Genomic DNA, 17,967 nt, shown 5'->3' with positions numbered 1-17,967 from the left:
CAATTCATGTCTCATACCTTCCAAGTTACCATTCTTTAAGTTCAGAACCCTTGTTTCTGAATTAACGATGTCACTCTCCATCCTAATGAAGAACTTAACTATATTATGGTCACTCTTGCCCAAGGGGGCCACGCACAACAAGACTGTTAACTAACCCTTCCTTATTACTCAATAACCAGTCTAGAATAGCCTGCTCTCTCGTTGGTTCCTCTACATGTTGGTTTAGAAAACTATCCCGCATACATTCCAAGAAATCCTCTTCCTCAGCACCCCTGCCAATTTGATTCACCCAATCTATATGTAGATTGAAGTCACCCATTATAACTGTTTTACCTTTGTTGCACGCATTTCTAATTTCCTGTTTGATGCCATCCCCAACTCCACTACTACTGTTAAGTGGCCTGTACACAACTCCCACTAGCGTTTTCTGCCCCTTAATGTTTCGCAGCTCTACCCATATCGATTCCACATCCTCCAAGCTAATGTCCTTCCTTTCTATTGCGTTAATCTCCTCTCTAACCAGCAACGCTACCGCACCTCCTTTTCCTTTCTGTCTGTCCCTCCTGAATATTGAATATCCCTGGATGTTCACCTCCCAGCCCTGGTCACCCTGGAGCCATGTCCCCGTGATCCCAACTATATCATAGTCATTAATAGCTATCTGCACATTCAACATCCACCTTATTACGAATGCTCCTTACATTAAGACACAGAGCCTTCAGGCTTGTTCTTACAACACTCTTACCCCTTATACAATTATGTTGAAAAGTGGCTCTTTTTGATTTTTGCCCTGGATTTGTCTGCATGCCACTTTTACTTTTCACCTTGCTACCTATTGCTTCTACCCTCATTTTACACCCCTCTGTCTCTCCGCTCGCACATTTAAGCAACCCTTTCCCTTTAACTCTATCCTCGACTATCCCATTTGACACCCCACCCCCTTATTCCCTTAAACCTATGTCCTCTGGTTCTTGGTACCCCTACTCTGCGTAAGAGACTGTGCAATTACCCTATTTATTCCTCAATACCCCCTATCTCCTCCACCAAGAAAATGTGCAGGGCAAGTTTTTTTTACACAGAGAGTCGTGGATGACTAAAACGCACTGGCAGGGCTGGTGGTGAAGGCAGATATGATTATGGCATTTAAGTGGCTTTTAAATGTGGATACGCTGGGAATAGAGGGGTGTGGATCATGTGTTGACAGATGCACTTCGGCCCGTTCTTGTGCTGTACTATGTGGTATGTATGCGATTTAACCCAATATTTTTGGACAGGAATTCAATATTTAGACTACAACATGCAGCCAGGTTCAATATGCAGTGCGTATTACATATTGGGACTTAAGGATACATGTTAAATCCAATAATTTGTAAAGTGATGGTGAACACATTTTCTTTCCTACCATGTACTCTAACATTTTCTTATATATCGAGAAAGTAAATACACACTCTGGCAATGTAGATAGCACAGAGGCTTGGCAGAAGTCATTTGAGATATTAAATGCAAAGAAAATAGCTTTTATTAAATACCCCAAGCAGTCATAAAATAGAAAGCTATTTCCCAGACTTGAAATAAACACCCGAGCTGGCTTTCTTCAATTGAATTATGCTTTTCAACATCAACTCAAACAAAATAAATCGAAAGAGCACATGAAAACTCACTCTTATTTCAGCACAACATATACACTGAAAGGTGGATTCAAAACTTTGTTGGAAAGTCATTTCCTGCAAGTTAGGATTTGTTAACTGCATAATATTCTAAACCGGTTTCTTAAAACCAAGCAACTAATGACTCAAACATAGATCATACAAGTCACCATTCCCTATATATAAGTAAATTCCACTCAGATATAGTTTGTGATATTATCTACTATCCCTACCATTCTCTTGCAATAAACAGTCAATATATCATTTAACTTGCCAAGCGCAAAGGACACGTAAAAACACCAGGTTTAATAGCAGTCTTCAACAAAATTCAAAGTAATTAATCAATGAAACAAAGGGAACATACAAGACTACTTGCACTGACCAATAAACTATGAGATATTGTGTACTTTTTGAGACAATGTAAAACATACCAAAGTCCCATGAGACCACATACCAGAAAACTAAAATTAAAAAAATTAAATGCTGGAAATAACACAATTACTACAGCTCCAGCAGACCTTACTATGAGCATTGCAATTGATTATCTCCTCAGATCACTTGCATTCATAAAAGCACTTTACGATCTCACTAAAGGTTTCTATTTGCTTTCTATGATATGGTGAACAAAACCGTACAAAATTACTTGATTCTTTATACAATTCCAGTGACTTTACTGTTTTTATATCATGTAAACAATTTAATTACCTGTCCTTCAAATAGATGACAAAAATGATCATGTGGAAACCACTTCCAACATGAAACCAATTGAAAATGATGCATTCTGGCTTTGAAATGGATGCCAAAACAATAGAAATCAATTTCTATTAAATAAATTCCAAACCAGATTTTAAAAAAATAAATAAGAACAAGGACATATCTAAAATAATAAATAGAAATAAATCGGAATTCAGTGTCGGCTAATCAGCATTGCAGTATAAATAAGAACCAAGATTGACTTGTACACAAAAATGGTGGAGAAACTCAGCGGGTGCAGCAGCATATATGGAGCAAAGGAAATAGGCAACGTTTCGGGACGAAACCCTTCTTCAGACTTTAAGTGTAATCGGTCTACAAACTGTGTTCTTGAAATCAATAACTGAAACACTCCTTGGACTGATGCCAAAGAGCTAAGTTTGTGACAAACGTGAAAAACACACATTCTTCATTGTTGTTAGGCCCTTTGGCCCAACTCGCCCATACCGCCCAACAATGTCCCAGCTACCCTAGTCCAACTTGCCTGGAGTTGGTCCATAACCCTCCAAACCTGTCCTATCCATGTACCTGTCCAATTGTTTCTTAAATCATGGGATAGTCCCAGCCTCAACTACCTCCTCTGGCAGCTTGTTCCATACACCCACCACCCTTTTTGTGAAAAAGTTACCCCTCGGATTCCTATTGAATCTTTTCCCCTTCACCTTAAACCTACAGTGCCCTCCATAATGCTTGGGACAAAGACCCATCATTTATTTATTTGCCTCTGTACTCCACAATTTGCGATTTGTAATAGAACAAAAATCACATGTGTTTAAAGTGCACATTGTCAAATTGTCAGAAATGTATAAAGACCATTTTTATACATTTTGGTTTCTCCATATAGAAATTACAGCTGTGTTTATACATAGTCCCACCCATGTCAGGGCACCATAATGTTTGGGACACATGGCTTCACATGTGTTTGTAATTGCTCAGGCGTGTTTAATTGCCTCCTTATTGCAGGTATAAGAGAGCTCTCAGCACCTAGTGTTTCCTCCACTCTTTCCATCACATTTGGAAGCTTTTATTGCTGTTTATCAACATGAGGACCAAAGTTGTGCCAACGAAAGTCAACAGAGCTATTATGAGACTGAGACACAAATAATACTGTTAGAGACATCAGCCAAACTTTAGACTTACCAAATATAATTATTGGAATATCAATAAGAAGAAAGAGAGCACTGGTGAGCTTACTAATCGCAAAGGGACAGGCAGGCCAAGGGAGACCTCCACAGCTGATGACAGAAGAATTCTCTCTATAATAAAGAGAAATCCCCAAACACCTGTCCGACAGATCAGAAACACTCTTCACGAGTCAGGTGTGGATTTGTCAATAGCTTCCTGTCGGGTCGCAGCCAGAGAGTCAGAGTGGGCCATCATACATCCACGGCCCTCAGCCTCAGTACCGGCTCTCCACAGGGCTGCGTACTGAGCCCCCTGCTCTACACCATCTACACACATGACTGCACCCCCGCCCACCACAGCAACACCATTGTCAAATTTGCGGATGACACTACGGTGGTGGGACTCATCTCGGGGGGGACGAGTACGCCTACCGGGATGAGGTGGAGTAGCTGATAGTGTGGTGTGAAGAAAATAACCTGCTCCTCAACACCTTAAAGACAAAGGAAGTAATAATAGACTTCAGGAAGAATAAAACGGACATGGTACCATTGACTATCAGAGGGGACTGTGTAGAGAGGGTGGCGGATTTCCGCTTCCTGGGAATCCATATTGAGGAGGACCTGACGTGGAGCGTGAACACCACTGCGCTGCTGAAAAAGGTCCAGCAGAGACTGCACTTCCTGAGGGTGCTCAGGAAGAATACCATCACTCAGAGACTGCTGCTGTCCTTTTATCGGTGCTCCATTGAGAGCATACTAACATACTGTGTATGCGTGTGGTACACCAGCTGCACAGCGGCTCAGAGGAAAGCGCTCCAGAGGGCCATTGACAACGCCCAGAGGATTGTCGGCTGCCCTCTCCTTACCTTGGAGGACTTACACAGTTCCCGCTGCACCAAAAAATCCCAGAGCATCATAAAGGACATTTCCCACCCCGGACACTCCCTGTTTGAACTGTTGCCGTCAGGCAGACGGTACAGATCTACAAGGACAAGGACGAACAGACTAAAAAACAGTTTTTACCCCACTGCTATAAAAGCACTAAATGTAGCCGCCAAGGAACGCAGGGGCGATACATACTAAGGGACTGTGGTACACTGTGAAATCGACAGAAGGATGGAGGGTTGGGTGTTTATGCGTGATATTTTCGTGATATTTATTTAGTTGTTTATCTTTTAATATTTTACCTTGTATGTATCGTTAGCTTTTAGAAATGTTTGAATGGTGCACTGACTGGCTGACATTTTTAAATTTCGTTGTGCATGGCTCATGTTACAATGACAATAAAGAAACTATTCTATTCTAACTATTCTATTCTATTCTATTCAATGACCACTGTCTGCAGCAGACTTAATCCACAGAAATATAGAGGTTACACTGCAAGATGCAAAGCACTGGTTAGCCGCAAAAATAGGATGGCCAGGTAACAGTTTGCCAAAAAGTACTTAAAAGAGCAACCACTGTTCTGGAAAAAGGTCTTGTGGACAGATGAGATGAAGATTAACTTATATCAGAGTGATGGCAAGAGCAAAGTATGCAGGAGAGAAGGAACTGCCCAAGATCCAAAGCATATCACCTCATCTGTGAAACACGGTGGTGGGGGTGTTATGGCCTGGGCATGTGTGGCTGCTGAAGGTACAGGCTCACTTATCGTCATTGATGATACAACTGTTGATGGTAGTAGCATAATGAATTCTGACGTGTATAGACACACCCTATCAGCTCAAGTTCAAACAAATGCCTCAAAAGTCTATGGAGCTATGGCCGGCTAAAAAATGGTCAATTCTTGAGTGTCAATCACCCGATCTGAACCCAATTGAGCATGTATTTTTTATGCTGAAGAGAAAACTGAAGGGGACTAGCCCCCCCAAACAAGCATAAGCTAAAGATGGCTGCAATACAGGTCTGGCAGAGCATCACCAGAGAAGACACCCAGCAATTGGTGATGTCCATGAATTGCAGACTTCAAGCAGTCATTGCATGCAAAGGATATGCAACAAAATACTAAACATGACAACTTTCATTTACGTGACATTGCTGTGTCCCAAACATGGGGGGACTGTGTATAAACTGCTGTAATTTCCACGTGGTGAAACCAAAATGTATGAAAAATGGCCTTTACTGTATAAATTATTACTTCTGTGTACAAAATTCCATCAACCATTCCTCCGCCCACATGGCCAATCAATCCAGGTCCTGCTGCAATCGTTCACAACCATCTTCACTATCTGCAAAACCACTAACTTTTGTATCACCAGTAAACTTGCTATTCTTGCCCTGGATGTTCTCATCCAAATCATTGATGTAGATGACAAACAGTAACGGGCCCAGCAACAAACCCTGTGGCACACCACTAGTCATAGGCCTCCTTTCTGAGAAACAACCTTCCATGGAGCCAATTTGCTATCCATTCAGCTATCTCTCCTTGGATCTAACCTTCCAGAGCAGCCTACCATGCGGCAGCTTGTCGATTGCCTTACTAAAGTCCATGTACACATCTACAGCTCTTTTTGCTCACATCTTCAAAAAATCAATCAGATTTGCGAGACACAACCTCCCGCGTACAAAACCATGCTGGCTGTCCCAAATCAGCCCTTGCCCATCCAAATGCTTGTATATCCTATCCCTCAGAATACTCTCCAGTAACTTACCAACTACAGATGTTAAGCTCACCGGCCCATTGTTCCCAGCATTTTCCCTGCAGCCCTTCTTGAAAAGAGGCACAACATATGCCAATCTCCAATCCTCTGACACCTCTCCTCTATTTAAGGACAACTCATAAATTTCAACCAGGGCTCCCACAATTTCCTCTCTAGTTACCCCCAATGCCCTTGGATATATCTGTTCAGGCCCTGGAGATTTGTCTACCTTCAAACATGACAGTACCTTCAATACTTCCTCGACGGTAACCCTGACTGCTCTCATGACATTTCCAGTGACTGCTCCAATTTCCTCCGTCCTACTGTCTTTCTCCTTGGTAAATATAGAGGAGAAATACTCATTGAGGACCTTGCCCATCTCCTGTGGCTCCACACAGAGGTGCCCCCTTTTATTCCTGAGAGGTCCCATTCTCCTCCAGTTAACCTTTTCCCCCTAATGTATTTATAAAATCTTTTAGGATTGTCTTTTATGCTACCCGCCAGAGCTATCTCCTGGCCCCTTCTTGCCCTTCTGATCTCCTTTTTTAGTTTGCTCCTTAGTTCCCAAAACTCCTCCAGGGATGGACTTGATCCCTGCTGCCTATAAGTGTCCCATGTATCCTCCTTGTTTTTGACTTGCGTCTCAATTTTCCTCGTCAGCCAAGCTTCCTTACGCTTGCCTGCTTTACCTTTCACTCTAACAGGGACGTACACGAGGGACTATCCCTTGCCCTTACTTCGGTAAATCCGACCACACCGCGGTGCTGCTTCTTCCTGCCTACAGGCAGCAATTGAAGAGCGCTCCCCCAGAAGTGAGAACAGTAGAGCTGGTCGGGGGGGGGGGGGGGGGGGGGGGGGGGGGGGGGGGGGGGAGAGGAACAACACCAGGACTGTTTGGAGTCTGTAGACTGGGCAATGTTCAAGGATTCGGCAACTGACTCGAACGAATACGACACAGTCGTTACAGACTTCGTAAAATAAATGTGTGGAGGACTGTGTTCCTACAAAAACCTTCCGAGTGTTTCCCAATCAGAAACCTTGGATGAACTTTGAGATATGCACTCTTCTGAAGTCCAGACACAGGGCATTCACTTCCGATGATGCAGTGGCCTACATGAAGTCCAGATACGACCTTGGTAAGGCCATCAAAAAGGCCAAAAGGGACTTCTGCTTCAAACTGGAGGATGAGACAGATGTTCGGCAGCTGTGGCGGGGCCTGAATGCAATCACCTCCTACAAGGCGAAACCAGGAGGCAGCCCGAATATCGGCGAAACATCACTCCCTGACGAGCTCAATGCGTTTTACGCACGCCTTTATAGGGAGAATACCGATGTGCCTTCCCGATCCCCCATTCGCTGTGATGGCATGTCAGTCTCAGTCACAGAGGCCGACGTCAGGAAATTCTTCAGAGGGGTGAACTCCCGAAAAGCGCCTGGACCTGATGGTATACCCGGTCGTGTTCTAAAAACCTGTGCGGCCCAACTGACTGGAGTTTTTACGGACATTTTCAACCTCTCACTTCTGAGGTCTGAGGTCCCCACCTGCTTTAAAAGGGCATCAATTGTACCAGTGCCCAAGAAGAGTAGGTGACGTGCCTCAATGACTATCGACCAGTGGCACTAATGCCGGTGGTGATGAAGTGCTTTGAGAGGTTGATCATGTAGCAAATCAACTCCTACATCGACAAAAACCTGGACCCACTGCAGTTTGCTTACCGCCACAACAGATCAACGGTGGATGCGATCTCGCTGGCCCTCCACTCCGCACTGGACCACTTGGACAACAAAAACTCGTATGTCAGGCTGTTATTCATCGATTACAGCTTGGCATTTAACACAATCATCCCCTCCAAGCTGGTTACCAAACTCGCAGAACTGGGTCTCTGCGCATCCCTCTGCAATTGGATCCTCGACTTCCTCATTCACAGACCACAATCTGTTCGTATTGGTGGAAATGTGTCAGCCTCGATAACAATCAGCACGGGAGCACCTCAAGGCTGCGTGCTCAGCCCCCTGCTGTACTCACTCTATACTCATGACTGCGTAGCCAGTCACAGTGCGAACTCCATCATCAAGTTCGCTGACGACACCACTGTTGTGGGGCGTATCACTGATGGGGATGAGTCAAAGTTTTGAAGAGAGATCGAGCAACTGTCCATATGGTGCCAGCGCAATAACCTGGCCCTCAACACCAGCAAAACCAAGGAACTGATTGTGGACTTTGGAAGGAGTAGGAGGGAGACCCACAGCCCCATTTATATCAACGGGTCGATGGTTGAAAGGGTCAAGAGCTTCAAATTCCTGGGCGTGCACATCTCTGAAGATCTTTCCGGGTCTGACAACACTAATGCAATTATCAAGAAAGCTCATCAGCGCCTCTACTTCCTGAGAAGATTACGGAGAGTTGGTTTGTCAAGGAAGACTCTCTCTAACTTCTAATGGTGCACAGTAGAGAGCATGCTGACCGGTTGCATCGTGGCTTGGTTCAGCAATTTGAGCGCCCTGGAGAGGAAAAGACTACAAAAAGTAGTAAACACTGCCCAGTCTATCATCGGCTCTGACCTTCCTTTCATCGAGGGGATTTATCGCAGTCGCTGCCTCAAAAAGGCTGGCAGTTTCATCAAAGACTCACACCATCCTGGCCACCCACTCATCTCCCTGCTACCTTCAGGTAGAAGGTACAGGAGCCTGAAGACTGCAATAACCAGGTTCAGTAATAGTTACTTCCCCACAGCCATCAGGCTATTAAACCTGGCTCGGACAAAACTCTGATTATTAATAACGCATTTCTGTTATTTGCACTTGATCAGTATTTATTCATGTGTGTATATATTTATATAATGGTATATGAACACACTTGTCTGTTTTGTAGTAAATGCTTACTATGTTCTGTGTGCTTAAGCAAGGCAATAATTTCATTGTCCTATACAGGGACACATGACAATAAACTCACTTGAACTTGAACATTCTGAGCTTTCTTCAGTACACTTTTAGAAACATCCCACTTGGCCGACATTCCTTTCCCCTCAAATAACCAGTCAACTTGAACGAAACCTTCTCTCATGCTCTTAAAGTTGGCCTTACCCCAGTTGAGCATTTTAACATGTGGACCCTCTCCGTCCCGATCCATAACTATCTTAAACCTAATCGAACTGTGGTCCCTTGTCCTAAAATGCTCCTCCACACACACTTCATTAACTTGCCCTTCCCAATTTTGCAATACTAGATCCAGCGTTGCCTTCTCACGTGTGGGGGCCTCCACATACTATTTAAGAAAACTCTCCTTTTGAGGAATTACACCCCATCTAAACCCTTCACGCTATGATTTTCCCAGTCTATATTGGGAAAGTTGAAATCCCCTACTACAACAACTTTATTTGACCTGCAGCTGTCAAAAATCTCCCGGCACATTTGCTCTTTTAATTTTCGTTGACTATTTGGGGGTGTGTACTACACCCCCAACAAGGTGATCATCCCTTTCATGTTCTTCAGCTCCACCCATATAGCCTTTCTAGACAAACCGTCTGTAATGTCACCTCTGAACACAGCCGTGAATCAACTCCTGCACTGCTAAGTGGGGAGCTGGTGTAGGTGTGATGGGAACATAGGCACTGTCACAAAATACTATTGTCTGCTGCTGCAAATCATTCATGGCTTGTGTTGGAATGACCGACTACGAAACCTTGTAAGTTAGACACAAAATGCTGGAGGAACTCTGTGGGACAGGCAGCATCTCTCGTGAGAAGGAATGGGTGACGTTTCGGTTCGTCCAGAGATGCTGCCTGTCCCGCTCAGTTACTCCAGCATTTTGTGTCTATCTTCGATATAAACCAGCATCTGCAGTTCCTTCATACACATTATAAAAGCTAGTACTTGGGCAGGCTGTGGTAAGTGGTGCAGAGATGCAGGGTTCAGAGCTGCACTTAGTGAGCGTGGGGCATAGATGACAATATGCAGTACCTGCTCCATGATAGACTGGCTAGATTCTTACAGTCACACCACTGCTTGTTGGAGCTGATGGATGATGACATCTTCTCTTTCTTTGTTGAGTGCACAGCTCTCCACAGGCACAAAGGTAGACCTTGGGCTTGTTCCAGTAGAGACATCTGCAAGCTGGAAAGAGCTGTGCAGCCAAAGTAGGAAACTGTTGCCTTGCTCTCTTTATACCACCCAACATAAAGTGACGTGAGAGACTATAGGTTCTAGGTAGTATATTCGCACATGGAACCAGTTCATTGGAATAGCTCACACTCATTGTACTGGCCAGAGTGCTATCCCAGGTCTCTCCAAAGCCAGTCCTCATCAGGGAACCACCCACTACAAGCAGAGGACAACCCATCATTGTAGTAAGGATTTTATTCCAGGTCGTGGTATAGCTGTGCTGTCAGTGGAAATTTACGAAATGGAAATCATGTTTTAACTATTTTCCTTTTAAAGTATAACTAGTCAGATACATTAATGAGAACCAAAGGATAGGCTCTATTCTGATATTTGCACGCTTCCATGCCCTTTAATTTTACGTACTGACTTTTTACATGGGATCTCACAAAAGCCTTCTGAAATTCATGTACTGGCATGAACTGAGAATGAGATGACACAGAGGAAATGGAGAGCAGGAAGAGCAGGTCTTTTTTTAGGTGGCAGGCAGTGACACGTCGCACACCACAGGATCAGTACTTGGCCCCACTAGGCACAATAAAGCTGACGTTCAGGTGTAGTAAGCAGTTAGCAAGGCAAGTGGTATGTAGGCCTTAGGTGCAAGAGGATTTGAGTACTTGAGCAAGAATGTGTTGCTGCACCTTGTTGAGATTCATGTGTAGGACCAGGTGTTACAATCCCTAAGATTTCACTCCAATTGACATTCTTGGGTATGACCACCAGGTGAATTTGCTAACAATCAGATAGATACATCTTCAGTTGTGTACCTTAACGTCACTGGGTGTTTCGGCTTTTTATCACAAGACACCCTCAGTCGAGGCAGGCCCACCGCAGGTTGATCAGACCTGGGTGTGTCTTATTGTTAGCCTCTAGATGGTCACGTGGCAGCCCAGACAGCATCTTTCTTTTTCAGCCACAGCCAGTGACTGCTCCGTTCAGCGGCATTGGCAAGTTCTTTTATTGCCCTTTGACTCCTACTTCCCTCAGGAGCCTTGCTGGCTACAACGCCCCTGCACCCCACCTCCACTGGACACACCCTTACCCTCCAACCTCTCTCCTCTGCCTCTGCTGCAAGGTTTGAATATCAAAGCTTTTTCCTTTCATAAGCCTCATCCACAGCCTCCTCCCATGGGACTGTCAGCTCAATGATGAAACATGATTATCTACAAAGTATCTATTGTAGATAATCTACTGTATCCTCTGTTCCAGGTGTGGATTCCCGTATATCGGCGAGACCATGATCATTTCACTGAACATCTCCGCCCAGTCTGCCTAAACCTATCTGTTTCCTGGTTGTTAAACACTTTAACTCCCCCTACCATTCCCAAACTGACCTTTCTATCCTGGGCCTCCTTCATTGTCAGAGTGAGGCCCGGCGTAAATTGGAGGAGCAGCACCTCATATTTCGCTTGGGCAGTTTACACCCCAGCAGTATGAACATTGACTTCTCTAACTTCAAATAGCTTGTTTTCCCTCTCTCTCTCTCCATCCCCTCCCCTTCCCAGTTCTCAGACCAGTCAATTCAATTCAATTTCAACTTAAAAACTTTATTGGCATTATAAAAAAACATTGTTATATTGCCAAAGTATAAAACATGACATACATATGTCTTACTGTCTTACCGTCTCCGACTACATTTTATCTGTTTGCTTTGTTGATACCTTCTCCCAACTAACACTATTCTACATTTTCTGTCGATTTCTATTCCCTTTGTCCTGTTATCACACCTTGCACTTCCTTATCTATATACCACCCACCCCCCTGACATCAGTCTAAAGAAGGTTCTCAACCCGACACGTCATCCATTACTTCTCTCCAGAGATGCTACCTGGCCCGCTGAGTTTCTCCAGCATTTTGTGTTTATCAGAGAACATCCCTGCCTGAGGCCATCTGTTGCCACCCTGATGTGACCAAGTTTTCTGTTGCATCCAGTTCCCCTCCCCTCTACAATCAGTCTGAAGAAGTGTCCCGACCCGAAATGTTACCTATCCATTTTCTCCTGAGATGTTGCCTGACCTCCAGCATTTTGTGTCGACCTTTGGTGTAAACCAGCAGTTCCTTCCAACAGCAATGCATACATGTTTTAATCACAATTTCAGGATATGGGGTATGTCATTCAGATCACAGACCAAGTCAAACCTCTTCACCCAGAGGGTAGTGAACGTGTGGAAATCTCAAGCATAGGCGTCATCAAATATTCAGGGCGGTTATCAATTTCTTAATGTTTAACAGATCTTGGGGGTGGGGCAGCAGGAACTGAGTATCAATGTGGGTAATCAGCCATGAACATATTGAATGGTAAAACAGGCTTAAAGAATCTCCTCCTGAATCTATTTTTTTTTTTAAATGTTAATGCATCTCTCTCTCTCTCTCTCCTTAAATCTTATAAAGCAAATCAAGTTGCAATAGCCCAATTTTATGTTGTTTGCATTAGCCTTCTCATTCTCGGGAATGCATCCCAAGTGCTCAGCAAGTTACTACTATATTGCTTTATCAATGGTGTTATAGTTTAAAAGTATTAAATGAAATTGATGAGCTGCATGTAAATGTGCCCACATAGGACCAACATACCCATGGCAGTAACAAAGACCTGTTCAAAGTAGGGAAGGACTGGTAGCCTAACAACCTTAGACACAAAGCAAGTTATTCAAGAAAGACAGAGAAAGGAAGAAAAGAATGGTGCTTGTCAGTGTAGTTTAAAAGACTGGAATAGAGTGATACATTTAAGTGAGAAAGACATAATCTTTATGGTTATATGTGACCGGACTACAAAAAGCACCGTTAGATCCTGCTTACCACTAAACAAAATGCTCACAATTTCAAGATCATTCTGAAATGCAAGGTAAATTCTAGCTTCTCATTCCACATCCACTATAATCTTCAATGGAAGTGTCCAATGGATATCTTGTCACAGAGACTGACACTGATGTTTAACTGGCTCCATCACTTCTCTCCCATCCTTTGTCATCAGCTCAAATGTCTCCACAGGTTACCCTCTGCCTTAGTCCAGACTTGCTTACCTAGTCAGAACAATATCATGTCCCTTCGACTCTATTTCCTCCATTCAATCAATGTTCCTCATGGCCCCTACATTAGCTGAGTTTGTTCATGGTTCTTTCACCTCACGTATTATCTTACCTCTTTTAGTTCGGCATTATCACTTTGTCCTTTAAATAAATTGATTGCCCGGGCATTGTAAACAATTGCTATTTTTTTCCTTTTCCAGAAAATGTTGTTTCTCAATTCACAGAACAATATGCTTGAATTTGTTATAAATATGCAAAGCTTTAGTTTAAACCATTCTGTTCAACATGTAGCAAACAGGGACTGCACTTGCCTGATTTCAGTCTTACTTAGAAACAAAGAATTGTAAGAACCGATTTAGAAATGAAGACACAAAGTGCTGGAGTAACTCAACGAGTCAGGCAGCATCTCTGGAGAGCATAGATTGGTGACGTTTTGGATCAGGACTCTTCATTGGACTGATTACTGTATGTGTAGAAGGCGGGGGAGAAAGCTGGAAGAGAGGCGGGGCAGGACAAGGTCTGGCAGGTAATAGGGTAATGCAGGTGAGGAGGGCTCTTTGATAGGCAGATTATTGGACAAAGGCCAGACATAAAAAGACTAGGTGTGAGACAAAAGGATAAAAGAGTTGTGAATTGTGTAGTTAGAAGAAGGAATATAGGTGAAAGGGGAGGGGTGAAATGGGTGCAAATCCAGGTGCGACACAGATCCCATTACAAAAACATCAGCAAAAAACCTTTAGAATGGTAGTAATAGCTCAGTTAGGTCAAAATGTCCTCAATTAAGATTCTGTGTTAGTGCAGCAACTCAATAAAACTATGCAAAGCCCAAGACAAACTATTCAGGCACTGCTCACTGTGAGGTCCAATCTGTGCAGTTAAATTTGGGTGTTACAATTTGATTAATATTTGAAGGTGTCTTTTATACAAGCAATATTTGTTTACATCACTCTGTACATTTACTATTAATCTAGCATAACTAATGAAAACAATCAACCTAAAATGTTAACTATGTCTCTATCTACTGGTTCATCCTGACATGTTGAGTATTTCCAGCATTCACGTTTCTTTGCTGCATAGTCAGAGAGTTGTACAGCATGGAAACAAGCCTAACCTATCCATGTCAATCTAAATGATTATTTACACAAATCCCGTTTTCTTGTATTTGGGCCATAGTTACCTCTCTTTCTTTCCTAACCATGGACGTGTCCAACTGCGTTTTAAATGCAGTGATTGTACTTGCCTTTACCAGCTTCTCTAGCAGCTTGTTCCATATGCTCCACCAACCTCTGTGTGAAAATAAAGTCTCCATTCTGGGCACCATCCTTGTGAATCTCTTCTGCACTCTATCTAGCTTTATAACATCCTTTATATAGTATGGTAACCAGAAATGCACACAATATTGAAAATGTCGCCTAATCAAAATCCTATAGAGTCAGGAAACAAGCTCTTTATCCCAACTTCCCCACGACAACCAACATAACCCTCTAAACCCATCCTATCCATGTACCCGTCCAAATTCAAGTCCTGGCACTATCCTCGCATATGCTATCTCCTCCCTTTCCAGCTTGATAACATATTTCCTGTAACATGGTGCCCAAAACTGAACACAATACTGTGACCTCACCAATGTTGTGTAAAACTGTAACATGACCACCCAACATGAATACTTAATGTTCTGACTGATGATGGCCAATGTGCCATAAGCTTTTTTGACCACCCTATCTACCCGTGATGCCACTTTCAAGCATCTATGTACCAGTACTCTGCAAACTTGTTAATCATGTCTTGTAGGTTCTCATCACCAAAACATTGATACAGGTAACAAACAGCTCATCCAAAACATGATACAGGTAACAAACAGCAATATGCTGAATCCTGAGGAACACCACTAGTCACAGGCCTTCACTCCGAAAAGCAATATTTCACCGTCGCCCTCTGCTTCCTTCCATGAAGCCTGCTTTGCATCTTGTACAGCTGCAAATGATGTCCACATCTTTGAACTCAGTACATCTGATTATCAAGACAAGCTAAACACTTTCTTCACTACCCTATCCATTTGTGTTGCCATTTTGAGGGAACTATGAATACAGTTCAAAGTACCTCTATACATTTAATATATTAAAAATGTTACAAAGTAAATACGTCTTGCATTTTTATCTTGTTAAGGCAGCAAATCCCAAATCATGGATATGTGAACTTTTAGTAACAAGTAAAAAGATAAGGGAAATAATAAGCTAACAAATGCCAATACATTTTATTTATTTTTCTAAATCAATCTTTAGAACTTATGATGAAAATAACTTACGCAACTAACAGAATGATCACTAAAAAACAATAAATACAGGCTTTCTCAATGCTCACCCCCTTCCCGTTCTCTAATGATATACTAGCAGAATGAGCTTTGTACATTTTTATATATTCAGAAATATATTTCTGGTCTTACCAATGAAAGGGATAGATGCTAACGAGTCATCCTGTGGGCTTGAACTCGATGCCTTGCGCTGATCACCCATTCGCTTCATATTTACCTCACGGCGGGCATCATTAGGTAGCCAGCAGGTAGGATCCGTTACTGTATCTGGTGAATTTACAGCCAAAATATATGACTGGTGTCTTAGCGGTTGCGGTGTTAATCGACTTGCCACAGGTTTTCCCCTCAAGACAACGGTTTCTTTTTTGTCCAAAAGCTCCTGTTCTTTATGCTCAGAAGGATGTTCATTTTCTTCAAGGGAATTTTCAACACCCAATCTTACTTTCTCCTCTTGTTTACTTTCAAGTGTGTTTTTTTCTGGTTCCTTGCTCTTTTGTCTCACTGCTGCATTTGCAACAGCACAGGTAGCAGAGGCCTTTACGATCCTACTTGTTGCCACAAAAGGCTGCACAGATGTTGTTGTAGGACACGACGCTGATCTCACTCCAACAACCACTTCTGCTGGATACTCAGGCACACTTTCAGCTCTTGCTCTTTGATCCAAGAGCTGTCCACATCGATTAGCACGATTTGCCATTCTTTGGTCTTTTAATGCATCAATGCCAATACTTTGGGTAGGAGAGAGGACTGGTGGTATTGCATAGGAAATGGAAGTGGCTAACAAGGGACTTGGCAGACTAGTTTGAAATGACATTGGTGGATAAGACTTTTCTTGAGAAGGAACTTGAGCTTGCTGGCCTGTATTAGCAGACTGGTGGTCTGAATGCTGAACAAGTTTCATGTCTGAGGCAACCTTCCACCTTGAAGTGGCAGGACTAGAATGGGCCACATTTCGATTTTTATGTCTTATCTTTATACTGTCGGCATTGGAAAGATTTGGTGAAAGATTATTGTTCTGTGACTGTGTTGCACTACTAATAGATATCCGAGATCCTGGCTGCCCAACTTGTCTAACAGGATGCCGGAATTTATCTCGAGAAATAGGTCTATTACCAAGTTCATGAACTCCAGTAATTTGGTCTTTTCGCTGCACCTTACCATCAGCGGAATCATGTGACCCTGAAGTTGCAATATCCACAGCGAGAATATTGGGCATCTCTGCCTGCTTTCCAATATAATCACATGATCGTGTCCTGTGGTTCTGTGGCCCAATTACTGGTGATATTAATGCATCTTGTGAAGCACTTCGTGGCCAATCTTTCATTAAAACAGACTCTCCTAATCTTTCTTGAGACACGCTACGATATCTCATTGATGTTGCTTGGTAAGATCGCTCATGTGAAGTGCTCCGACGTCGTGCTGGAGTTGTAATATGTGTTGGAGCTGTTTGTTGATATTCTGTTGAGTTTTGAGCAGCTGCTCTCAAACTATCCAATCTTTCCTGTATTGTCCTACTGCCATACATGTGCAAACGCCTATTTTCAGTATAGTCTTTGTATGTTTTATAATTGCGCCAGTCTATATTCTGGTGTGAAATTACAGTTGTTGGAGACGCCCGTTGATTTGTGATTGTTGAAGATTCGGTACTTTGAGATGTAGCCCTGCTGGAAGCAGTGTCCATACATGAACCATGGATTGTCTGTTTACCAGTGTTAGTGGTAGAGGTAGTTACAGTAGAATCTTTTGCCCTACCACTTGAAACCTGCTGAACTGTAGTACTGGTCAACAGAGCTGAAGAAGAAGCAGTCCTTGCCCTCGGTTTCCCAGTTGTGTGGTCAGTCAACCCATACCGTACTTCTTCTGTTCTATGAGCTGGACTTGAATGATTAATTCTGCCAGATGCAAAATCATCAACCCTCTCTGAAGGCACAATAACAGTCTTTACTGTTTCATTGCAAACACAAACAGCGGTATTAGTTTTTGAAATATCTATTGGTGAAGTTGTTGCTTGCACTTCAGTCCGATATCCTTTGTCGGATGTAGCAATTGCCTGCACTGGTCTACTAATTTGTTGCCTCCCTCGAGAAGGTTCTGGTGGTGAAACTTCCATAGGCTGAGGCACAGATGAAGCAGGGCTAGTCAATCGAGGATAACACACAGGTGGTGGTTCAGGGATGTTCTGAGCATTGCCTGTGAATGGATCATTGCCTTTTAAATAAGCATCTTGAGAATAAGCCTGAAAAGAAAGATATACTACATTTTAAAAATGGGTCAAACAAGTCACATTCCTAATATTGTTGCATGACACTT

At 43.0% G+C, this 17,967-nt stretch overlaps 1 protein-coding gene across 5 annotated transcripts in view; it reads right to left on the bottom strand.

The window, feature by feature from the left end:
• Positions 1-17,967, bottom strand: part of LOC129707346 (rho GTPase-activating protein 21-like) — a 159,119-nt gene that overhangs the window by 59,244 nt on the left and 81,908 nt on the right. For all 5 annotated transcript variants that reach the window (XM_055652324.1, XM_055652314.1, XM_055652340.1 and 2 more), the window contains one exon: positions 15,790-17,893. In XM_055652324.1, the coding sequence (XP_055508299.1) occupies positions 15,790-17,893 (2,104 nt within the window). The remainder of the gene's footprint in view (positions 1-15,789; positions 17,894-17,967) is intronic.

The sequence above is a fragment of the Leucoraja erinacea genome, chromosome 2 (assembly GCF_028641065.1).
Source record: "Leucoraja erinacea ecotype New England chromosome 2, Leri_hhj_1, whole genome shotgun sequence".
In the NCBI taxonomy this organism is placed as follows: domain Eukaryota; kingdom Metazoa; phylum Chordata; class Chondrichthyes; order Rajiformes; family Rajidae; genus Leucoraja; species Leucoraja erinaceus.
This window is presented reverse-complemented; position numbering and strand designations above follow the sequence as displayed.